Source organism: Leptinotarsa decemlineata, unplaced genomic scaffold (assembly GCF_025532065.1).
Source record: "Leptinotarsa decemlineata unplaced genomic scaffold, Ldec_3_MD MMD2_tig00000251_RagTag_RagTag, whole genome shotgun sequence".
NCBI classification, from domain to species: Eukaryota; Metazoa; Arthropoda; class Insecta; order Coleoptera; family Chrysomelidae; genus Leptinotarsa; species Leptinotarsa decemlineata.
Genome location: NW_027412547.1, coordinates 5,910,882 through 5,938,033, shown reverse-complemented (window position 1 = coordinate 5,938,033; position 27,152 = coordinate 5,910,882). Strand labels below are relative to the sequence as shown.

The window sequence follows — 27,152 nt, the reverse complement described above, 5'->3', positions numbered from 1 at the left end:
TTTTTCGAATTTCTTGGATAGATTTAAATGTGGTAGGCAATAAACTTGGATTCCATCGACTAATAATGTTGTTTGTATAATTTAACTAATTTAAAAATAGTAAGCATTATCAACTGAACTTGAGTTGAAATAAAAATAGTTTTTGATTCTCTTATAACTTCTGCAAGTACCGTTATGATATAACAAAGTATAGGGAGGTTTCATGAAAGTTTCAAAAATCAACAGAACTGTTATTCTATTGATTAGTAAGAATTCTTCTAAATTTACTAAATGTTTTTTAGGATTGGGCAATCGGATGAGTATTATCAACGAGTTGTGAATTATACTAACGGGTAAGTTACTGTTAGTGACTGTTAGAGTTTCTGAATTCCATTATTTAAAAAAGTGGTATGATATTTGAAATCCAAAAGAATGTGAGTGAATGGCAATTCTGAAGTATCAGGGTTTGCCTCTAGCGTGGTAACTCTAGAGGCTAAATCGGCTCTTGAAATAAATAATGAAGTCCCTCAGGGGTCGATATTGGGCCCACTTCTCTTTGTTTTATATACTTCTCAGTTTCCACACTACCTTCTTGATACTTCCATGCATTGTTACGCCGAAGATAGACATTATTTAGAATTCGATGAAAATTCACTCAATACTGCGCTCGATCAGATGAGTCATGATCTGTCTCTCTGTAAACTCATCTAAATCTTATGTTATGCTCTTCGGTAGACCAGCTGCAAAGAATCCTTGTAGCGAAATCATTATTATTTCCATCAATGGGGTTCAATTACCCCAATTAGATTCCTAGTATACTCGAATAAAAATCTTTTGAACAAAAAAATTCACTTTGCGACGTACTAGTACCATCTCATGCCGATTATGCATATACTGTTTATGGTCCAGGACTCTTGAAATGTGACTCTGAAACAGTGTTGCCAGGTTCTATAACTTTTATCCTCTTCTCTTCGAATTGGCTAAACTTCTTTCAAAGCTTGACTGTATAACTTTTTTGATAATAAAGAATGTATCAGACCGCTATCGTAATCATTGTTGACGGCTATTTGCTTCATTATATTCAGTTTTTTATTGAATTGCGCTTCTGACAAGGGTACATTTTTCAGTCTGTGGATCATACTGTTGAAAGCTCTCACCTTATGTTGATTTGGGTGAGTGGACGAATTATGAATGTTAATATCTGTATGTGCCGGTTTACGATAAATTGAAAAATCATGTTTAATGTTAACTTTTGTGATTGTCAAGTCCAAAAAATGTATAGATTCGTCCTGTTCCATCTCCATTGTGAATGCGATAGAAGGGTGGAGAGAATTGATGAACTTCAAAAAATTTGTCAACTGTCTGTTCGTTCCCGTGAAACATACCAGGATATCATCCACATATCTATACCAATACACGAAACTTCTCACCAGTGGGTTACTGTGTATTCTTCTCTCTAAATCGTCCATGGGTTTTCCATTATGAGACCTTTGCAGGATGAGTGAAACGTTTCATTGAATTGGAAGTAATTCTGTGACAAAGACACCTTAAGCAAGTCTTATATTTAATTTTTCACTACCGCATTGATAGAGTTTTTGTCCAATAGAATCTCCACCTGGGTAATCGTTATCGTGTGAGTCATGTCCGATGTTTTATGTAGGTCAAACTGGAAGGACGTTCAAAGCCCGCACAAAGGAGCACAAATATAGTTTTCAGAATGGAAAAATAAATTCCACATATGCCAGTCATTTAATCTCAGAGGGAGATGAGTTCAACCATGAATGCAAACCCCTCCATTTACAGAAGAAAGGTTTGAAACTTAACCTGCTGGAGAGTATGGAAATGAACAAATTCTAAAACTCCCAACATTGTATGAACGATCAAACTGAATTGAATAATTCGTCATTATTGAATCTGTTCATTCGCAGGTAAAAATAGTTAGGTATATTTACAGGTATACTTTCGAAAAATGCATTGATATTGTTAATGAATTCATACCTGACCTTCACTAAGTACTAAGTTAGAGTATAAAATGGTCTAATTTAGAAGTAACTCTCAGTTTATGCTCGAAGGAGCTATTGTATAGCGAAACACGTGTCGCGGTTGTTGTAAAACCCTTATAGGGAAAATCATACAATAAACTGTATTGATTAGTTTTTTTTTAAATAAATATTTCGTTAACGGACGAAACAAATTTTTCACGAGATACTATTATGAACTTTCACAATGAACATTTTTGGGCTGACAAAAATCCCTACGTTAACAGAGCAACCATTTTCACTGAACGTTTGGGTAGGAATGATTGGTGACTCCCTAATTGGCTCATTTTTTTTACCAACAAGATTAACACGTGAATCCTACACGGACTTTCTGCGAGATCATTTACCCATTTCGTTAAAGCAAGTATCTGTACGTGAAAGAGGCAACATGTGGTTTACGCAAGACGGGGCTCCAGCTCATTAGCATTTCGACATTACCTACCCTAATCGCTGAATTGGACATGCAGGACTTCAACATAGGCAAGCTTGCAGTCCTGATCTGAATCCTTTAGATTCCTATTCATGGTTTCATCTGAAGGCTCTTGTTTATAAAACTCCTGTACTAGATGTGAATGACTTGAAGAATAAATTAATCGACAATTGAAATGTTATTAGGAATACTCCAGGTATTTTTGAACATGTCAGGACAATCAATGATAAATCGATTGCAATCGTGTATTTAATCAGAAGGTGGAAATTTCGCTTATGTACTTTTGGTTTTTATTTTATGTTGTCTATGGATAGTTTTCAGAAGTGATTTTTTTGTAGCAGTTTGTGGTCGTTTGACCAATACCATTGTAGATTCCAGCAAGCCACGAGGTGATCACGCGCTGATCATTGTTTATATGCGCTGAATTTGTGATTGGAATATACAGGATGTAACTGAATTAGTGTAAAACATTTGAGGAGGTGATTCCTCATCGAAAAAAAGATAGGATCTTTTGTATAAAGAAACTTCATTGGAGCATCCCTTGTAAAGATATCGGCCCGTAAAGGGGGTACATAAAATTTGTATAACAATTTTTTCATAAGCACTGAAAAAGTTTGAATTGGTTTACCCCATGGTTGTAAGGGGTGGAAAACGCTACCCCTAAAATTTATTTCCAATGTAACTTTTTGTCCTATTATTTGTTTACCATTTGAAAATTTATTTTCGATAGCCTGTTTCATTCTGAACAAAAAATGTCTCTTGGGTTTTTTGCCCAAAATAAACCAGTTCGCAGCAAAAAATTATTTTACGAACAACTACAGAGATACATCGTCATAAATGCCAACTGGATTTATTGTTATTTTGTAGTTAGTACCTGCATTAAACGATTGATGGGTAATAAACGAAAATGATTTATTAATAACAAAACACACAACATGTAGAAATCATAGTAAATGTTCAATACGTTTACCTTCAGACATTAGGCATGCGTCTAGACGTCGGCGCATTGAATCAGGTATTCGCTCAAATATTCCTGGAGTCTCTCTGATTACCCTGCACGCATCGATGATGCGGTTTCTCAAGTCCTCTATATCGCGAACAGGAGTACGATAAATCAAATGCTGTAAATGGTCCCAAATAGAGAAATCAAGAGGATTGAGATCGGGGGATCGAGCGGGCTAGTTCTGTGGTCCTCCTCGACCTATCCACTGATTTGCATATTTTTTAGTTAAATGCTGACGTGCTTCTTGACTAAAATGGCCGGGAGCCCCATCACGTATAACAAAAATATCTCTTCTGACGCCCAAAGGAACTTCCTCCAGCAGTACTGGATGCACTTCTCTTATAAATTTAACGTAAGTCTCAACATTTAATCGAGGAGTTAGAAAATGAGGCCCAATTAAATCATCCCCAATAACTCCGAGACACACGTTAAAAAAAAACTGTTCTTGATGGTCAGTTTCAACAATAGCGTGAGGGCTTTCATCAGCCCATATGTGGTAATTATGAAAATTAATAATCTTGTCCCAAAAAAAAACTACATTCGTCTGTGAATTCTATCGTCTTCAGAAAGTTACAATTTCTTCTAATCATTTCCAGAATCCAATTGCAAAATTCAAAACGGTTCGGAAAGTCTCGCGGTAACAGTGCCTGTACTCGTTGCAGATGGTAAGGGTATAAGAGTTGTTCCTTTAAAATTCGAAATACCGTTATATGATCAACATTTAGCTGGAAAGCAATTTTTCTAGTACTGGTGGTAGGTTGTTCTTCAATCAAATTAAGTACTGCTTCCTCAAGCTGTGGTGTTCGTACTTCTCGATGGCGACCACAATCCTGCGTACTTTTGTCGAATGAACCATATTCTCGTAATCGTTGATGAAGTCGAGCAAATATTCTATGTGAAGGATGCTGCCATTGAGGATACATTTCAGCATATTATCTTCTAGAAGCTTCTAACCCATTTCCCTGCGAAAGGCCGTAAACGTAATGCATATCAGCCATTTCCTCATTTGTGTATGCCATTTCAATAACAAGTGAATTATTAAAGCAACAAATTAAGAACAGAACAACAAAACACAATTAGTATTAATTCAATTTCAAAAATTCACAAACTGTCAGCGTCATATCAATTTAATTGTCACTATCGCTAATAGCGACCTATTAGAAAGATTAGTTTCGTATTTTCGCATTTATGACGATGTATCTCTGTAGTTGTTCGTAAAATAATTTTTTGCTGCGAACTGATTTATTTTGGGCAAAAAACCCAAGAGACATTTTTTGTTTAGAATGAAACAGGCTATCAATAATAAATTGTTAAATGGTGAACAAATGATAAGACAAAAAGTTACATTGGAAATAAACTTTAGGGGTTGCGTTTTCCACCCCTTACAACTATGGGGTAAACCAAATAAATTACTGGCTAAGTGTCTTTTTGGTATTACAAAACGTCAGGTTAATTTCAATATCGTAACTTCTTCAGTGCTTGTGAAAAAAATTGTTATACAAATTTCTTGTACCCCCTTTAAGGGGCTGTATCTTAACAAGGGATGCTCCAATGAAATTTCTTCATATAAGGATCCTATCTTTTTTTCGATGAGGACTCACCTCCTTAAATGTTTTACACATATTTAGTTACACTCTGTATTTTAGTTATTATTGCTGATCAGCATGCAAATATGCATTATGAATGTTGAAATCATAGCATACTCGCATGGTAGGATTAAAAATATGAAACAGTATTGCTACCAAACTTCACTAACTTTTTGGTAATATTTGAATGAAATATAAAAGAAAAGTCTGTGAATGATTCTAGAAACTTTTTTCAAAATTTTCAAATAGTATTCATTGATATTTTCTCCTTTCCATGAAAGGTTTCCGTTCTTTATGTATTAATGGAGAAGTAGAAAGCCACAAAAGTTTTTTTACCAAAAATGATTCTGTCCCAAAATGATGTAATACGTTTGAAAAATATTTCTGATCTTGAGAATAGGAAGGTTCAAATGCACATTTTAATTCATTTCAGAATATTGTTTCCTGGCGGTGGAACGTACTTCAACGAAACTGGCGGTTACGGGCAATCCGCAAAAACAATTTACCACTTAGCTATGAAGAACAATGACCGGAATATCTACTATCCCCTTTGGGGAATCTGTATGGGATTTCAAGTGCTGATATTTGCACAAAAAGGTATAGATCTTAGAACCGACTGTTCTTTGAAAAAGGTAGCCCTGCCTTTGGACTTTACAGAAGGTAAGTTCATGATAAAACAAATGTTGATTCAGGGCTATTGACTGTGCTATGAATCGCACGTTGAAAGTCAAGGCCCTGTTAATCGTTATCTCACATAATTTTCTACTTCTGATAGTTGTCGTTCGTAAAGGTTGACAGTTGGTTAACGGAAAAACAGATTTTAACAGATTTTTGACAGACCCTTTAGTAGTAGTGTTCGCTAAGGATATAATTATCACAAAAATCTGACTCTTAAGTGTGTTAGTTTTTTAAATTCCATACTAGTATTACACGCCTGTTGAAGCTACTGTCTAGTGAAATTCGCTTTACGACTTCGTGGAAATATCACAGTGAAGTGTTATTGGAAACTTTTGTCATGATGTTTCACCAAGTAATGACTTCTGTAAAATATTGTTTTCAATCTATTAAAAGTCATAACTGATCTTGCAAAGGAGGGAGCTGCAAGCAGCTTCACTGGACCAGAGCCAGTCATTGGTATTAATTTAGCCTTTGCCAAACAATGATTGAACACCTGGATGGCAAGAAGATTTATGGACTTCTGGCAGAATCTTCCGGGATTGGCTCACTCTAAAGCGTTTATTCACCCTTCGAAGGAGAAGGGGAGAATTGAATTAATTTCTCCCGTTTAAATATTTCTCTTGTTTTCATATTTCGATCCACGTGGATCGAAATATGAAAATGGGAGCTCATGATAGAAAAATAGCAGAAAAAGTGAGAAAAGCCATAAGCAACATAAGCAGGATAATGCCCAACGTTGGGGGTCCTCGAGAAGGTAGCAGAAGAATTCTATGCTCAGTCGCCCAGTCAATCATCCTATATGGCGTAACGATCTGGAAAAGAGCCATGGAAAAAAAGGTATACAGGAATATATTACTAAGTGTTCATCGGAAAGCAGCTATAAAAATAGCGTATGCATATAAAACAACATCAACTAAAGCTCTGCTGATGATTACAAGAACCCCCCAATAGATCCCCTAGATCGACAGAAGACTCTCCACACGACAGACAATCTGTGACACTACCTTATATCAAAGGTGTGACCGACAAAATCGAGAGAATACTAAGACGTAAAAACATTCGGACAACCTACAAACCGCACAAAACGATATCCAGTTGGCTGCCCAGACCGAAAGAGAGAATTTCCCTAGAAAACCAAGGAGTATATAGCATCACATGCGAGGACTGTGGACAACAATATATCGGTCAGACCAACAGACGTATATCTGCGAGAACCCAGGAGCACAAAAACTCGATAAGAACAAAACAAACCTCCTCTGCCCTCTTTCATCACCATCTACAAACAGGTCACAAGATTAATTTTGAGTCCACAAAACAGATAGCACAGGTGCAAAACCCAAGAATTCGACAAATCAGGGAAGCTATTGAAATCGAAAAGCAAGGCCTCATCAACAAAAGGGATGACTCACTGAACATCCCAAGGATTTGGAAAACAATAATTAAAAACAACCACCAAAGACAACCACAAATTAATAATGAACCATCGCAGGTAGGAGAACCGCCAGAAGCCATTAACAACCCTCAGGTAGAAAAACAGGTAGGAGAACTACCAAAAGCCATTAACAACCCTCAGGTAGAAAAACAGGTAAGAAATCCATACAACTTACGCAAGCTAAACCATATAAAAACACCACAAGAAGAACCTAACATCAGTTACACCTCTCGAAGCGAAGCAGTAACTCGTCTTGATAATGCCATCTGAGATGATGGCGAAACGTCGACTATCGAATAGTACACAACGGATGAACACCCGGAAAAACAACACATCATATTCTACCATCCGTGAAAACCTACATTACCTACAACCTATATATATAGGGGAAAATTGCAGTATACACACACGTTATAGTTCACTTGAACTATAACGTGTGTGTATAATGCATATACTTTTCCCATAACCCGAGTTCAAATCCCGCTGCTGTAAGCTTCTTTTACGTAAATTATGTGATTACTCGTCTATATTAGAATTATTTTTCGGAGGATAGTGGTAAAATATACTCATAAATAGATTGAAAATATTTGTATTCCCGCTGTTTCAAATTCCCAATATAATGGAATAAGACCGTTTTCCTCCCACATCGACGACAGAAAATCATTAAATAATTTTAATAATGTAAATATGAATGTACTTAATATAACGAAAATGAAATAATTTGTAGGAAATGTTGTCATCAATTTTCAAATCATTTAATTGAGTTCTGATTGCCTGAATGAGTTCATTATCCAAAGCCATAATCTCAAACAAATATATTGTACCATTCCTTTCTACGGTCAGTCGTAGAAAAAGTATAGTACGCACCTCGAGGATAAGGCCAATTACGTCCACTCGCGAATTATCGCACTCGGCTAACGCCTCGTGCTTACAATTTTTCGCTCGTGGGTAATTGACTTCTTATCCTACTTGGTAGGTTATATATGTACTAATAAGTTATTATAATATGTAAAACTGTCTCAAGACTTCAGTAGAACTGAATAGATGGGAAGATATAACACACCAAAAGAATTGTCTTATTCAATAAAATGGTGTTAGTACCTCACTCGCTTCTTACATTTCTTCGTAGTAGGGTTGTAGTTTCTCAATGTGAATCAATACATCAATTTCAAGTTTTAGTATGCCTATACGCTATTTTTATGTAATAATACACCATTTCATATTCGAGTGAATACTGAAACCAAGAATATACGTAATCTTCCCAGAATTTCCTTTCAAGGAAATTCTGGGAACTTAATGAGTGACGACGAAGAAAAAAGTATTATTCAGACACATCCCCTAATCACAACTTCGGGAATTTATATATTACTTCGTTGTGAAAACATTAATAGGGCCAATTGAAGGCTCTACTTCGATAATTGGACGAAGCAAAATATATCCGACAAAAAACCGTCCTGGAAGTAACGAAGTAAAAAACAAATTGGTCGGATGTTCGAATTTGCATTTTTTTCTTCCATATTTTCCGTATGAGTTTTATTTGCTTCATGCGTCATTATGTATCTTCAAACAGTATACAAACAATTTTGTCTTGAAAAATACCTGGAGGTGCGAGTATAAAGATTTGTTGATGAAGTTGAAGTCTATCAGATGACAAGTGAATTATTTTTTGAAACGGAATTTATTCCAACATTAAAATTTTGGTGATTGCAATCACGGAAATATTTCGAGAAATCAACTGTGTCTGTTCGAACCATCTTACTGATTTTTCTGATTGATTCGGCCGTTAATTGATGAAGATCCATAGTAATTTCATAAACTACACCTCACGATTTGATTTCCACAAACTTTATTTAAAAAATATATCACGACATGTTTCGCTAACATAGTGGCTTCTTCAACAATGTTTGAATACTACAGGTTACTTCTTACGCTAATATTCATATACCACAGGTAACTACAATTAAGACTACCTTCTGAGCTTTTCCATTGAAACGGTTGGCCTTTGGTGTTGATGTCATGACCATATACCCATGATTCGTCGCCAGTTATGACCCCTTCAAGCAAATCTGGACCGGCATTGACGTCATTCTACAATTCCTGTGCGATACTCATGTGACGGTTTTTTGATCAGAATTTAGCAGTTTTATAAAGAGCTTCGCTCCCACACGTCTCATGCCTAAAATTCCGATGAAATTGCATGGCATGAGCAACCCGACGATTCTTCATAACAATTCATTTAACTTTTCCTACATTTTCATCGGCTGTTGATGTGCTAAGGAATCCACGGCAAGCGTCATCATGAACATTTTCTCGATTTTCTGTGAAAAGCTTATAGGTACCATATGTAAACATTTTTCTGACTCAGAGAACAATCACCGTATGCCACTGTTAATATTTCAAGTGTTTTTGAGCACTCAATGCCAAAACTTACGGATTACTGCTATGAAAAGTGTACAGGTAAGGTTTTTCTCTGGCCTTGATCCAACTTTTTGTATCATACTTCACCGACAGGCGTCAGTATATTATATTCAATGGCTTCAAGTCTGTGAAATATGCCGTTTCCTCGGGTGTTCCACAATGAAGCCTCCTAGGTCCACTTCTTTTTAACGCCTTTCGTAAACCACATAGTTGAGATCATTGACATAAACTGTTTGATATTCGCGGGTGACCTGAAATTATATTTTGAGATCAATGGAGGACTGTCTTCAACTCTCTTTCAATCTGAAATGTATTGAGCAATGATGTTTTCGCAACAATCAAAAGCACTGTAGGTATGAAAAATGAATTTTCAATAGAATTGTGTTGTTAACCTAACTCATAATGAAAATTTGTCAACACCAACTTATTCATATACCGAGAGCTTTGTTCGAATTTCTAGTTCAATACGAAATGAAATGTAAAATTACAAAACATAATTTGACATGCAAAATGAAAACAAGTGACTAACGTACAGTTGAGTCAACGAAAGAATACATGTGCGTCTTCATTAAAATACGTGATAATATACACATTCATACATCATGTGAAATACACATCATTTCCTTTGAACAGTGGAAAAGGAATACGAAACAGTTAACTTTTGCTTTTGTTTTAATGAGAGCTTGCACCCTTTACTTAGTCGTCGACATATCCTCAGATTTTGAGAAAAATTGACTCTGTTGTTCGACAATTTGCATTATTTATAAGTTGTTGAAAAAATCTAGGGTTTCGATCCCTCTATACTATTCGTAATTATATGTCTGTGTCTGACATTCCATTTACCGAAATATACAAATTTGCCAGATAAGGGACTTGGCAAATGGAGGACACCCTACATTTTGTTTTATGAGAGAGGACATTGTTAGATCAAGATCTTCAGATGATGCGGTGCTGCAGGTTTTTCCGAGTTTTCCTGTAGCTGAAAAAGTAAATTCGCCACTGAAATCAATGAAGTCGCCCCGGAGTGCCAATTAATTTTTTTATTGTTGTTTTTATTTTATTTTTATTGTTGTTTTAGTAAAATGTTCAATTAGTTATTAAGTTATAACAAAATTATTGACGAAGTATCTACCCATTTCATGAAGCTAATTCGAAGTCACAATAAGTTGTAACTTTTTAGTGAATTCCAGAAATAAATTCTTTATTGAAAGGTTATGTTGTTAGGTGCAGTGGCCAACCGTTTTATTTTTATTAATATGTCGACTTATGTTGTATACACAAATTGATGGCGCAGGTATATTCTTTCGTTGTTCCAACTGTGTGACATATCAATTAAAAACTGATATAACTTTTTCTCTTCAGGATACGAGAGCAGCGACCTATTTTCGAAAGCACCAAGAGAAATACTCAGAATCCTTGGAACGAAAAATGTGACCTACAATCAGCATCAATACTGCTTAACGGAAGAGGTTTTGAATAATAACGGGGTCTTGACAGACTGGAACATCCTATCAACGAATCGGGACGCCTCTAATGTGGAATTCATATCGACGATGGAGAATAGAAAATATCCATTTTATGGGGTTCAGTACCATCCGGAAAAGAATATTTTCGAATTTAAAGATGGCGTTGGAATCCCTCACACGATAGAGGCAGTGCAAGTTTCCCAATTTTTCGCAAACTTTTTCGTGAATAAGTGCAGGAAAAACAATAACACTTTTCCTGATGAACAAACAGAGATGAACAGTCTTATTTACAATTATAATCCTGTGTATACGGCTCCAAGAAAATCTTCTTATCAGCAGATATATGTTTTTACCAAAGATGATTATGAAAAATCTCCTTTAGTCTGATATTGTGATATTTGATGTGGCGTTTTCAGAGTAGATCAAAGAATCGAACAGATTTTAAACAGTAGAAATTTTTCTCCCAATATTATATAGGTATTAAATTCTGTTTGTGGTGATTCAATAAAACAAAAGTACCTCTACTGTAAACTATTATTGAACAAAATCAAGAATATATCGCCTACATTGGTTTAAAAACTGAAGATTCTGCATTTTACCGTCGGTTCAGTCTGGGTTTCGCAATGGATTCAGTTGCACTACAGCATTGCCGCACGTTGAAGATGATATTGTCAGAGCTTCAGATGAAGGACATTGTACAGCTCTAGTTCTTCTTGACTTCAGCAGGGCCTTTGACACTATAAACCACGATTTTTCGGTATCAATTTTACATTACGTTGATCTGTCAACTTCAGCTATCACCTTGCTCTCTCCCTATCTCTTCAACGCGGAGTGCCACAAGGCTCTATACTTGGGCCGATCCTGTTTGCTCTTTACTCCTCCAGTCTTATCAAAAATTCGAATCACTGCAAGGTGCACTTTTATGCGGATGAGACCCAAATTTATTATAGTTTCCCCCCTCTAGATGTAAATGATTCTCGCATGATACTTAATAAAGACTTGGATAATTTTTATAGTCCAAACGATCTGATATTTTAGAGTACCTAAACATATCAATCAATGGCGTGAATATCGAGTTGGTGGAAGAAGCGAAAAATCTTCTGACCACACTCTCAGATTCGAAAAGAACTTGAATAACTCAATACGACGTGCATATTCTTCTTCAAAATTGATATATGGAGTTAGGCAGTATCTTCCACTAAAATTGAAATTAGTATCATGTGAAGCACTAGTTTTATCACATTTCAACTATGCTAATACTGTCTATGGACTACATTTGAGTGAGCAGTATAAACGTAAAATTCAAGAAGTACAAAACTCGTGCCTGAGACTTATTTATGGAATAAGACGTTCAGAGAATTTCTCATGAGCTCAAAGATGCCTATTGGTTAAATATGAATAACAGAAGAATTTTGCATGCCGCCAACCTATTTCATAAAATTATTCTTACCAGAAAGCCTGCTTATCTTCACAGAAAAATTTCTTTTCGAACGGATGTTCATAACGTCAATATCAGGTTCAGGGAACACTTACTCCACCTTCTTTTAAAACTGAATTTTTCCGCAGGTGTTTCAGTTATCAAATATGCCATGTGATGAATGACCTTCCCCTCGAACTACGTACAGCTGGGTTCCAAAAATTCAATTATAATCTGTTTAGCCATTTATTCAATACACGTCAGTGATATGATTTCAGAACTTCACATCTTTTTGCTCCTACTTCTGTAAACTTACTTGCCGTAGTGTGGACAAATTTGTATATTTTTCCTTTGTTTTTGTATTATTTGAAAAAAAATTCAATAGAGAGGTATTTTTTAGGCCCTTTATTTTCAAACATTTTCTGTTGGTGTATTTCCTAAATTTTGTTTTTCTTTTACATATTTTTTGAAAATAATAAAGACGATTATTATTATTAATATTGAAAATCTTGGAATAGCCCAGGTATGTAACTGTTTTACCTCATATTATGTTATATATATATATATATATATATATATATATATATATATATATATATATATATATATATATATATATATATATATTCATGATGCACTGTTTGGAACCTTTGGTGTAGTAATGAATATTACTGGAGTTTTTTCCCAACACCAAATCGTTATTTTTAACACCTCGACACATGTTTCGATCACCAAGTGATCATCTTCAAAGAGAAAGATCAGAACTAAGAACTAATCCTATTTATGCTATAAAGGTAACCCATACAGGTAAACCATCCAGGCGTACCAACCATACAAGTATACCAACCTAAATTAATTTCACAATTTTGCCTTATCTATTATTTTACAATATATGTTTATATAAAACAATTTTCAGCTATTTAAAAATTAATTTCACAAAATTGCCTATCCAAATTCATTTTTGCAATGTGTCCTTATGTAGTAATCAGTAAAACCAACAACATTATTTTATTTTATTTCAACAAGCTATATAGTATGCGCTTCCGTCATCGTTTCATTCATAATATCATTGTGTTTACTTATTTCTACACTCTAATAGGCATCTAGTTGCCTGTTGTTCTTAACTTGTCTAACTAATCTTAATGAACTGAAGTCTATGGAATGGTTTTGTTGCAAAATATGATGGGCGACTGCTGATTTTTCAGGTCTTCCATATTTTAAGTGTGCTATGTGTTCCTTATATCTTACTTCAATAGATCTTTTTGTCTGTCCATAATATTTTGCATCGCAGTCCTTACATTCAATTTCGTAAATTCCAGACTTTTCCGAATCCTCGACTTTGTCTTTTAGACTTCCCAAAAGGCTCTGTAGTGTATGACAAGTTTTAAAAACCATCTCAATACCTAGTTCCTTGAAAATCTTTCCAAAGTTCCTCGTATATTCGTGGTATGGAACTGAGAGTATTTATCTTGGTTTTTGACCTTTCTGAAAGTCGAGATTTCGTTCATCCTTAACCTAAACTTCTCTTTCCTTATTATGTCATCTACAATACCCCTCGAGAAACCGTTAGTGGCTGCTATTTCCTGTATTGTACGTCTTTTTTTTGTGAACCCATCATGTGTTAGAGGGAAAGTCAAAAAACGATGCACTGAAAAATTCAACCCAGCACGTTTGTGCTGTCCACAGTGATGTGAACTGTCAGGAATATACCTAACGTGCTTGTTTCTTTTCTAAATATATCGTATCCTAACCCTCCATATTGGCTCCTCATTACCAAAACGTCAAGAAATGATAGTTGTCTCTTATTTTCTAACTCATACGTGAATTTTATTGATGGACATCTATTATTTAAAATGGAAAAAAGTCGTCAATATTCGATTTTTTGGTATCGAATATCGCGAAAATATCATCCACATACCTTAGCCAAATCCTAGGAAAATATTTCGACTTTTCTTTGGTTTCCATTTCGAATCTGCTCATTGACAGGTCTGCCAGGTACGGGGACAAGGGGTTTCCCATGGCCGTTCCTTCCTGTTGATCATAAAAGCAACCTTCTATCTGGAACCGATTTTTTTTCATTCACAAATTAGTGAGAGAAACGAATTCATCGATTTCGTTATTATTGAAATTATTTTTCTTTAGTAATTCCCTGAGGTATTGCAAGGTCTGTGGAATTGGGACGCTAGGAAATAAGGAACTAACATCAAAAGAAACCAAAAACTCACCTTCTTGCAGAACCACGTGTTTTTTATGTTTATTATGCCCTTTTTTATATATAGTCAGTCAGACACGTTCAAAAAATAAACTTACTCTATTTTACGAATCGCCAAGCTTTCGTCTCTGAATAGAGACTTCGTCCTGACGAACGCTAAAATGAAATACAATATAAAAGAAAAGAAAAAGAAAACAAAAGAACTGAAGTAAATGGACAATACTTACAAGTTATCAGAGTTTTACAATTATTGATAATTAATTATTAAATGATTTTTTTTACAACATTGGAGCATTGATAGTAATAGTCTAATAAATTTGAGATATCTAATATTAGTAATGTCACGTTCAAAGCTTACTGTAATGACAAGAGTAACAACTATTTCAAATTGAGAGTATTACCGAGATTTATTTAATTACACGTTGTATAAAATTCGTTATGAAATAGAAATCCTTTCAATGATAATATCACTTTCGTAATTCATTACAGTGAATTTTGAACACGACATAACTAATATCAGATATCTGAAAATTATGGCACTGTAACCATCAGTGCTCCAATTTTATAAAAAAAAATAATTTAATAATAAATGTTCAATCGTAAAACTCGATTAATGCAGTCAAGCTGCTGGAAAACAATTCAACGAAAATCTAAAAATGAATAGATGAGTACTTTTTTGACCATTGCCATAATTATTTTGATTTATATATACAGGGTGAGTCAACAAGATTTCCTCGGTCCATTGCTATCAGAGAAAACAAGTTTTCGAATTGCTGCCTGTATATTGCTTCATTATTATTATTATTATTTTGATGAGTATATTTGCTCAATGTATATGTGATTTGTTAACGAGGTTGAATAGAAAAGCAATTCAAGTCGAACTTCGCCTGTCATCGATGTTCTTATATTTGTTATGCCCATCATATTCGTATAATTCTGCATTTTAGCATTTTGATTTGTATTCGCCAATTTAGGTTTCCAATTCAGAATGTGACAATTGCAGGTTAATCCATCTCTTCGTGGCACATAAAGGAAAATGCTATAAAATTGATCGAACTTAGGATAGTTTGCTCATATATGTCACCTACATTTTCATTGACATTTATGCAGATGTAGAACAAACTTGAGAATCCTCTCAGGGGTGGCAAATCTTTAAATTTGGATTTCCCATTAGGAAACTTCCCATCAATCAGTTCATTGTTCTCGCACTTCATGGTTTCCTTATCAATACTTGTATTCGCAGATCAATTGCTCGAAATTCAGAAAGCCTAGTTTATAACAACACAATATCTCACCCAAATATTTTTTATTGTAGACAGGCACGGCACGATTTCAGCCACGTTTCAACGATGTTTTCCTCGTGCTGATACTGAAATCCTGACGAATTCAATCCAGGAAGTTGACGGTTTCCAAATTTAGAAGGACTTTGCTGGATATCTAGGATGCCGGCCAGACGCACCTACGATTAGACTTGGGGACTGAAACAAGACATGTTATCTCGGCTGTAGTAATTGATGAATTAACCAATTATAATACAAGCATTTTTGGTTTGTTGCAAAAGTATTAATAAGCAACCGCAATCAACAGACTAAATAGGGTGTGAGACTTGTTTCGTCCAGAATGTATGAGTATGAGTAATGTATGAGTTGTATATGCATACTTTCTTCTATTTTTGTAACAGCCACAAATGAACGTACTCTAAGTGATGATATATATTTTTACATTCCACTTGTAATTTTGATGTCATTTTAAGTATTTTCTCATTTATTTATATGTGTGTTTGTAAATTGTAGTTTTGAATTTGACGTTGCTGATGTTTCATAGAAAACCCATGGCAATAATATATATTATCATTATTATAAAAACGAGAACAACGGAAACCACACTATCAGCAGCAGTGAATATAATATAATATAATATGATACAATACAGTATAATGAAATATGATATGATATTATATGATATAACATGATATGACATGACATGAAGGTGTTTCCTTAGTTGACAGTGGCCAGTCAGAAATCCTTCTGTTAAGCGTAGGTTTTTCATGATCATAGCCAGATATTTCTTCGGCGCCAGCTTCTCAGGGTCGCCCAGGGTGATCATGACAAGACTGCATCCTTTGATGGCATCCCATCTCTTAAGGGATTGAGCATGGGTGTGATGTTTGGGTAGTTCCGCAATTGTCGAAGATATCAGGCCGTAGGTGTCACTGGGTCCTAAAATTCTTATTCTAGCCGCTTCCTTGGCTAAAGAGTCGGCAATGCGATTACTTTTAATCCTGTCGTGCCCTTTAACCCACTTCAGGGTAATGTTACTATCTACTGGGGCTTTAGCTAAATCTATGTGACACCTGAGGTAACACGTTGTCTGTTCAAGGCTAATAGAGCTCGTCTACAATTAGTGCAGATTGTTACGTTCTTGCCAGAAATTCCTTTCCTTGTTATTTCTTTTGTGGTGATTGAGATACCAGCAAGTTGTGTTTGAACCACTCTGGTATTTTTTCCCATTCCCCACCTAATTCTTAGTCTTAGTGCACTGAAGTAAACTTCACATCCTGAGCCTTCTTTGGTTCTTCTTTGGTTCTGTTTTATTTGTATCTTGATGGGTTTATTGAACACACACTTGGGTTCAATGGGGAATGTTCCTCCTGACGAAAATCAAGTAGTTTTCATTGAAGAGCTCTAAAACAACGCATTTCAACTTTTTTCTTTAAATAATTATCCAAATACTCAAAAAAGAGGAATGAAATAATGTATTCAACATTTAAAGGGATTCGTTTCTATTTCACAATTTGGCAACATCGGTTATAGCTAATAAAGGACAATGAATCTGTTACCTGCATGAGACAAACAAAGATGACATATTTCAGAGGCGCGCGCGCTGTTCTGTTTATTTATGTTCCGAGTTCCGAAACATTCTGTGACATATGATATTTTGTGAACGTAACCTATCTTCCTCTATATAAATAAATAACAAAACAACTGTTGTTTAATGTGGCTTTTGGAGGTGGTATTGAACTACAATTTATATTTTGCCTCAATTGTTGATTTATAAAGACAATTTTCTTTTGATATGGCGCTGTTGCCGATATGTTCAAACTTGCATTTGCTGTAATAACCCAAATTGAGGAACATTCCCCATTGCATCACTGGCTGTCTGCAGCAAGAGGTTGCGCAGTGAGCGCTTCTCGCCATAGGCTCAGACTCAATTGACTCATTCCTACTTCCAGGTTTACACAAGCCGTGCGCAATCGTAATATGGCCATTCACGTAACCTCCTTAACGTACAGGTCCAGAGGAGCCGGACCAGTAATTAATTCCATTGCTTCGGTTGGTGTTGTTCTCATGGCTCCTGTCATGTTTAAACAAGCCAATCGCTGTATTTGATACAATTTTTGGATGGCCGTTGCTTGTAGAACTTTCGGTCCCCATGCAATGGCTCCGTACGTTAACATAGGTCTTATTATTGCAGTGTAGATCTAGGTGACCATACAGGGTGAAAGAACTGTCTTCCGACATTGCACATAAGCCACATATGCTCTTATTGCTCTACTCTGTAGGTGAGAGTTCCATGTTAGCTTCCTGTCGAGAGTAGCACCAAGGTATTTCGCCTCTTCAGAAACGTTTAGTCTGCTTTCGAAGATTTCGGGAGGTTTTAGGCCCGATAACCTTCTTTTCGTGATAAAAAGTACTATCTCAGTCTTCTTGGGATAGATCAACAGTTAGTGTTCCTTACACTATGTTTCTATTTTCAACAGTTGAAACTTCCATGGAGTAAACTTTCAACCAAAATACTATTATTCATCCAATTAAAATGTCTCTTAAAGTATTTACCTATGGTTTTTCTATATTTTCATTTCTATTAATTCGAGCCCATCCTGCGCTTTATCGCACAGTGTGTTCTCAAATTTGCCGGTCTGCAAGATAACTGTGTCATTTGCATATGCAATTGTGTAGAATCAGGGTATCATAAAAGGATAATCTGATATTTTTGGCACATCAATATTCGGTTGTTTCCAAAGTTTTGCCCATTTTTATGAATAAACGTTGAACTGTGATATCTCAGTGAATACTCATTTAAGTCAATCGAAATGAGCGCCATTGCATTCGATGAAGTCGAAGAAAGCATTTTTTGCCTTGTTTTGATTGGCGAGGGTTACACCGGTGGTAAAGTTATCGTTTTGGTTGTGCAAAAGCAAAGAAGAACAGACTTTGAAACGTGACAATTTCTGTCGATCATTCAAATCATAGGGCACCTACTTTTCGAGCTTTCCGCCCTTTCCAATACTTTTTCAACCATCAAAACTCACATGGTAGCTGACATCCAGTTCTTCCGCCATCCCAGGCAACGTTTGTGATGAGTCAGTCTTCATTAGGGTCCTCAAAGCCTTGTGTCCTGGATTACTGTGGGTCGGGCACTTAGGAGCTCATCTTCGAAGGTAGAATCCGGAAAGAAATTTTTCAAATGAACATCGAACAGTGCGTTTATTAACACTGTCATTGCCAAATGCCCGCTTATGTTTTCGGTCTGTTTCGGTAGCGCTTTGGTTCAATTTGAATTCGTAGAAAAACGGACAAAGCTGTTGAAATAACCTAACAGTATCAGAATGGGGAATGTTCCATCTGACGAAAGTTAGGTAGTTTTCATAAAAGAGCTCTAAAACAACGCATTTCAAATTTATCATTTCAACCTTTTTCTTTAAGAAATTATTTAAATACTTGAAAAAGAAGAATGAAATAATGCATTCAACATTTAAAGGGATTCGTTTCTATTTCACCATTTGGCAACATCGGTTATAGCTAATAAAGGACAATGAATCTGTTACCTGTATGAGACAAAGAAAGATGACATATTTCAGAGGCGTGCTGTGCTGTTTACTTTTGTTCCGAGTTCCGAGACATTCTGTGACATATGACATTTTGTGCACCTAACCTATCTCCTCTATATAAATATATAACAAAACAACTGTTGTTTCTGTGGCTTGTGGAGGTGGTATTGAACTATAATTTATTTTTTGCCTCAATTGTTTATTTATAAAGATAATTTTCTTTTTTTGAAGTAGAATATCTAGGTACGTATAAATTATTTCAACATGATATAGGCGCTGTTGCCAATATGTGAATTAGAAACAAATCCCTTTAAAAATTAAAACCCAACATTTAAAACATCAATTTGAATACTTTTCGAAGTGAATTTGAAAAACTCATGAATTAAACTCAAATTGATGAATATTCCCCATTGTCTTGAACTTGTTTTACATTTCATTTCGTTATTTTGGTTTTGATATACTTAATTTGAAAAATATTTTTTTCACATCTACATTGGAAGAGGTTGTGAATATAAAAAAATTTGAATTGTTTTGGATAATTTGTTTCCATTATATTTTCATTTACAATTATTTTTACTAAAGAAAATCTTTTATAAACCCAATTTTTTTGTTACAATATTTAGTATCAGAAATTGTGGGTGCTATTAATTTTAATTTCTATTTATATTGAAACTGTTGTGAAAAGTAATTGATGAACCATTCTGAAAAGTGGTTTTGTGGTACCAACTTTTGAAATATGGTTTTGCAGTCGATATCTTAGTGCCTAAGGAAAACAGGAAATTGTCTCTTTCCAATTCTATTGTTAGTTTCAATTTTAGGTGAATGCTTTGAAAATAAAAAAAATCAGTTTTAATATCCTTTGGTATCGAGTTGAAATGTACCTCCTGAATAATAATAATAATATTACTTTATTTTATCATTTGAATGCACAAAGGTTACATGCACAAATGATTAAAAACGTCAATATTTCAGTTACATCATTACATTGAGCAAGGACATGTCAACAATACAAATTTACATATACATGTATATATTGAAAAAATCAATTATATAGTTTGAAAATAAAAAATTATTATCATAAAAAGAAATTGTTTATGAAATAACAACACTTACTAAGTAGAATCTTTTTCAGTCTTTAAAAATGTGAACATTGGGGGATGATTTTATATGATCATCAAGAATATTATAGAGCTTACAACCAATACAATAAAAATTTCTTTCATACAGAGATGTGCGATGAAAATCAGGTTGCAAGAGATTTCTATGACGGGTTTTATAGCAATGATTGTTATCTATTGCAAACTTATTTTTATTCTTATAGATATAAGTGCAAGCTTCCAGTATATATAAATTGTAAACTGTTAATACACCAAGAGTTGTAAAGTAATGACAACAACTGGTTGTCATATCAATACTTTCCATAATTCGAATTGCGTATTTTTGAAAAATGATCCGATTCATACCGGCACTATTTCCCCAATTGAGAAAAAACTCTTTTAAAACCAAAAAAGTTAGAAATACCTACTTAGTGCTATCTACAGGTGAATTAACGTTGCAAAAAACAAATAAGTTGTGATGATGTACATTGCTCAACAATTGCTAAGAATCACCAGTACCTACTTTCTAAAAGTTTACAAATTTCAAGAACAGACCAACCGGGCCAGGCACCAAAACAAATGTTATTGATTTATGTGTAAAACTGATAACGTAGTGTAGCATCAACATTCTGTGGATTTTATTCTTTCACCAAAAACTCACACATAAAATTAGTTCCATCCCAAATAATTGTTGACCAGTGTACCTCAAAAAGTAAAAAAGGTTTTTGCATTTTTTGTTTCAAAATGAATGCCCTGATAAGAACTATTGTCTTGACTCAGTTTTAAAATTGTGGCATTTCTGGGTGAAATTGAAATTAAATGTATGTTTAGTTTATTTATTGAGTACCTTCAAAGTGTTATTTTTCAATTTGCCGAACAAAAATGGTATTGTCAGAGAGGCAGCGTATCGAAGTCTTGATATTGTTGGGATGTGGGGATAGAATGCGGAGTCAAAGTGAGGTGTGTACTTTATTTAATGCAAAATATCCGGAAAATCACATTTCCCAGGCTACTGTGAGTAAGATCTTACGCAAATCTGAAGAACATGGTACGATGAAGGACTTGCCCAGAAGTGGCCGGCCACATGTTTTAGACGAAGATCAAAAATTGGACATTGCCGTATCTCTGCAGGAAGATCCACATTTGTCAACGGTTTCATTAGCCCAAAACAATCCTGCGTCTAGACGTACGATTGGGAGGTTTTTGAAACAGAAAAATACCACCCATATAAGGTATGTCTTGTCCAAGAGCTCTTGGAAGATGACTATGACAGGCGTTTACAATTTTGTCAGGAAATAATGAGGCGATGTGACGAGAATAATGGGTTTCTACTCAACATACTCTTTTCGGACGAAGGTACTTTTTATTTATATGGAGTTATTAACAGGCACAACTATCGATTCTGGAGTCAGGAAAATCCACACTGGATATGCGAAGCTCGTACGCAGCGTCCTCAGAAAGTAAATGTATGGGCAGGCATCATCAACAACAACAACAGAATATTAAGGCCATACTTTTTGAGAGAAACCTTATAGCTGCACGCTACTTAGACTTTTTACGCTTTGAATTAGTCCCTGCTTTAGCTGTTATGTTTCCCAATGAAGCAGATCCAGATATCCCCAATGAAACACTTTGGTTCCAACAGAACGGCGCTCCCCCACATTTTGATATTGATGTCAGAGAATATCTCGATGACATATTTGTAGGACGCTGGATTGGACGACGTGGTACAACTGGATGGCCGCCAAGATCCCCAGACTTAACGTCATTAGATTATTTTCATTAGGGATATATAAAAGACAAGGTTTATCAAAATAGGACGGCTGATATTGAAGATCAAAAATGTAGAATTAGAGTGGAATCACATAACATACCGGCTGAGGCCATTCGGAATTCCTTAGACGGGTTTTACATCGCCTAGGAGCCTGCCAAGTAGAGGGTGGAGACCAATTTCAGCATCTGTTACGTTAATTCACCCGTAGATAGATAGCACTAAGTTAGGTATTTGTAACTTTTCAAAACATTTCGTTGTAACCACAAAAAAAATAAATGGTATGGTCAGAATCGCTCATACATAGGTTTGCATTTGAAAAAAAAAGTTGGGGAGGGTTGTAGCTAAGGGGTTGAAAAAAAATATTTCATTTTATTGCAAAAAAATGCGTACAACGTGAAATCAATTGACGTGTTTCAGCGTTTTCTTCCTAAAATACTGGTTGAAAAGATATTAATTTTATTCCGGACTTTTGCGCACCCCTGTATACTAGCTGAACAATTTGCGTCCCACTCCACAATCGATTTTCTGGGAAAGGCACCACCCACTACTTCCACACTAGAATCACCAATGCCGGAAATTACTTTTCGACAGCGTCTAGTCAGGCGAATTTGGAAACAGCTTAACAGCTTAATATCAACAAGGCGTCTGGTCCTGATGAAGTGACCTTCATCGTACTCAAAAAGTGCGCGAATGAACTCGCACCAGTATTTTGCTGACTTCTCAACCTGTTCTACCATCAACACTGATGTTCCCCAGGGATCTATATTATCCCCCAACTCTTTTTTATTGTATATTAACGACTTGTTGGAAAAACTCAAGAATCTGCTACTTTGCTGACATCACACTTGTCTCGTCATTTCATTTCGATTTCAGTATATCGACTGCAGATGCACATCTTCACTGGCAGCAGGGGTTTGCACATCTTAATGAAGATCTAGAAGTGATTTCGAATTGGGGTGAAAGTAATCGGTTCAATTCGCTGCCACAGAAACCTAGGCATCGATTTTCTATAAAAAGATAAATGTCTCCAAACCGTATATAATAATGTCAGGAGTCATACCAGCAGCTCCAGTAGATATGAAAACATTCTGCGACGTTGACGGAATCTACGAAATATCGTCACCTTGTATAATATCCCTAGAAAATTGTAGAACTCTTATCTATGGAAAATATTTCCAAGCCGAATGAACGACGCACGAAGAATTCATCTTCGAGCTACCAGCTTTCAATATAACGAAAATTGAAAGTACCCAGGCAGAAAAAGTGTTCCATCTGAAACAACTAGACGCAGAGAATGTCAAACGAATAAATGACATTACTAACAACTGGCAATCAGCTGATTTGCAAACTCTATATCCAAGGAACCACCAAGCAAACGGAGGACATCAAGCAGAAGACGACCAGAAAATAGAAGATCCCCTATTTTCTTCTCTGGGAAGGGAGGAGTTATGTAGACAATAATTCCATTATCTACTTTCTAGTACATTCCTTTGTATACTTAGGATAACGATATCATAATGTTGTTTATATGATTGTACCACTATAAAAGTACTCATGTTCTGTTCCAACTAGATTAGTTTTACTCAAGATTTTGACTAGTAAAGATCATTGTAACTGCTAATTTTCATTTTTGTAAATGAATTATTTTCAAAAACAAAGTTCTTCGTTGAAGAAACATAATTCAGGACAGACAATTCTGTTTTCTGCTTCGATCAGTTTGTTTGTTGGGGGATAAAATGGACACCAATATGTCTTGGCACAATCATGTCGCTGGAATTGCGAAGGCCACTTCTCAAAACCTTGGAACATTCCGAACAAGAAAACTGTACACACTTCAGCAACTTTTAATGCTTTACAAAGCTGAGATCAGACCTTCTATTAAGTATTGTTCTCATGTTCTCTCATTAGCAAAAATATTTGAACAGGTGGTAAAAAAAAGACTGTTGGATTTCTTTCACAAACATAATGTCATCACTGATAGGCAATATGGTTTTGTGCAGAACTCAAACACTGAGGATGCTGTAGTGGATTTCCTGGAGGAGACAGTCGGGGCCTTGGACAAATCGATGAAATGCGTTGCAGTGTTCCTCGACCTTGCCAAGGCCTTCGACACAGTTTCTCACGAAATTTTACTCAATAAGCTGCACCATTACGGTATACGTGGTCTGTCGGCTGACCTTATGACTGATTACCTAACAAGTAGAGTACAACAGGTAAAAATTGAACATAAAAATGGTTATTGCGACTCGCAGATGGCATCTAGGGCCTTCTTACGTTCAAAGCCATTCGTATAGATACCAACGATTAAGGAATTCTAAGAAAAGACGGTATATCATTAATAGAGTATGGCCAGAAGGTTTTAAAAGTTTAAAATTTGATTTCTTACGAATTTCGTTTTTGTGACAAAGCCCGATATTCCCCTGTGGTCTTCATATATTATTATCTATATTCAAGCTTATTTCAAAATAAATTCTGTATGGTGTCACAACTTCATGAACTCCCCCACCCCTGTATCCATTTCCGTATGACCTAACCAATATTTCGACTTGATGATCCCACCCGTTTATCTGTCAGCATAGATCCATACTAGAATGAGCCAAATCGTAAATGAAATAATATTGAAAGCATGAGATTCTGTCCTAAAATCGTCTATCACACGAAATCAACGACCCTCTAAAACACATTGTGGAATCTCAGTATCCGACAACCACGCCATCAGCAGTTCACGTTGCTCTCAAAAACTTAAGGACAAAGACTACCACGTCAACGACTTGCATTCTCCATACCTCTTATTTTTTCCTACATCACTATGAAGTAGTAGCATCTCCTTGAACTACTACCAGTAGGTACTTCTACTACTTGTGTTGATGTTCAAAACCGTCCAAGCTTTCGGAAATAATTGGAAATAAGTAACGTTTCAAAAGTAAAAATCGGTGTACCACAGGGGACAGTATTAGGACCGATACTGTTCCTTGTGTACATGAATGATATTACAAGAATTAATGGATTTAAAGGACACTATTTTTGTTATGCAGATGATACAGCTCTGATCTTCACAGGAGAAACTTGGGAGGAAGTAAAAGAAACTACTGAGACTGACTTGCAAAAAATACACGACTGGCTAAACTTCACATCACAAACTGTCATAAGATCGATTGCACATGTTCCATAGTAAAAAAAGTGGAAAAAATCAAATATTTAGGAGTAGTCTTAGATCAATGCACGCGCTGGTCAGATCACATCACAAATGTTAATAACCGTTTAAGAGTCTTGATGCATAGTTTTTATATCCTGAGAGACGTACTTATCAGAAGAAATCCCCTTTTACTTTATAATTCCCTAGCTGAATCTGTAATGACCTACTGTACTACAGCATGGGGTGGGGCCTTCAATACTACACTTGATTCTCTACAAAAAACACAAAATATTCTTCTAAGAATTATTCTGAAAAAAAATAAACGCTATTCCACTGACATGCTATACCAAGAATCACAGGTCTTGAATATAAAACTGTTATTTACTCACCAGTGTTTAAAAAGAATGTACATCAGACACGAAAAATCTAACCAGAGAAAAACTGGAATAACCAGATCCACTAGTAATTTGCATCTCAGTATACAACTTTTCAGAAAATCTTTAACGCAAAGATCTTTCTTTTTCATCGGCCCTAAATTCTTCAACTGCATTCCGATTGAATTGAAATGTATTCGAAAACTAGAACAATTCAAAAAAGAAACAAAGAAACATATTCTACAATTTTCAAACAAATTTTATAATATAATGAATAATAATTTAAGATGAACCTTACCTTTGAAAACTATCTGTTCTCCTCTGTAACTGACCCTGCTTGAAACGGTTTGGAATCCTCACCATTTGCAACTTATATTATATAATTATTTGTTATTTTTTAAAAAAAGAAAAAAATTCATTGAATCTATCATGTTAATTTTTCTACTAAATTTTTTCTCTACTCACTGCTTAGTTATGATCATAAAATGTACACTTTTTTAGAAAGTCTATAGATCTAGTACATGGCAGAACAGATAAACATATCTAGGCCAAGTTACTGGATCTGAGACTTTTGAAAAACACGATATGTTACATGTAAATATATAAACTGTACTTCAATATATCAATATCAATATCAATGTATCGAGCTCTGCCTTTAATCTTACCCCGAAGCTGCTGGATTTCATCCAGAAAAGAGCCATCCGTCTGATTGGATATATGATATATGATTTCATGGTGCAAAATGTGTGAATAGAGACTTCTGAATGATTTTAGGTCACACAAATACTTCAGAAGGACAAGAGTACACGACTACGCCGTATTTATATTTTCTCTCGTAATTCATGTTTGTTTAGTATCGTTTCAACCAGCCATACTCGGTGGAGGTGAAAACCGACATTTACCCCTGACTCTTCATTGCTGTTCTAAATTCGGCCAAAGTTGCGTAATTTGAAGGCTAGTCTACTCTATACCGGGTGTCCCACATTTTATGTGACAGGCAATATCTGGTTTGTTGAAGGAGATACACAAAAATGTTTCATACAAAAGTTTAAGGAGTTCATGAGAGCTATATTTTGATATAATTTTTAAATATACAGGGTGTTTGGTGTAGGTGCTACAGACCAAAATTCCATTTTTTAAAATAGAACGCCCTGTATATCATTACATATTCAGATGCTACGTTCAATTCTGATATCATTTCATGTTTGGTTTTTGAAATTCGGTTACGGCGTTGTTGAGTTATTGCTTAAAATGTAAAGTCTTGAGAACGACTATTATTT

The 27,152-nt window shown here is 35.3% G+C and overlaps 1 protein-coding gene and 1 long non-coding RNA gene across 5 annotated transcripts in view; one reads left to right on the top strand and one right to left on the bottom strand.

Annotated features, from left to right (window-relative positions):
- Window positions 1-11,555, top strand: part of LOC111514295 (gamma-glutamyl hydrolase) — a 31,986-nt gene extending 20,431 nt beyond the window's left edge. For all 4 annotated transcript variants that reach the window (XM_074173577.1, XM_074173576.1, XM_074173578.1 and 1 more), the window contains 3 exons: window positions 282-332; window positions 5,471-5,697; window positions 10,928-11,555. In XM_074173577.1, coding sequence (XP_074029678.1) covers window positions 282-332; window positions 5,471-5,697; window positions 10,928-11,418 — 769 coding nt within the window. In that variant the 3' untranslated portion in view covers window positions 11,419-11,555. The remainder of the gene's footprint in view (window positions 1-281; window positions 333-5,470; window positions 5,698-10,927) is intronic.
- A 4,302-nt stretch (window positions 11,556-15,857) lies between these two features.
- On the bottom strand, window positions 15,858-26,761 carry LOC141481658 (uncharacterized). Its single transcript, XR_012465086.1, has 3 exons — window positions 26,171-26,761; window positions 25,888-26,076; window positions 15,858-16,138 (listed from the first exon to the last, which is right to left on the bottom strand). It is a non-coding gene; the product is annotated as an uncharacterized lncRNA (long non-coding RNA).
- Window positions 26,762-27,152: the final 391 nt, after the last annotated feature.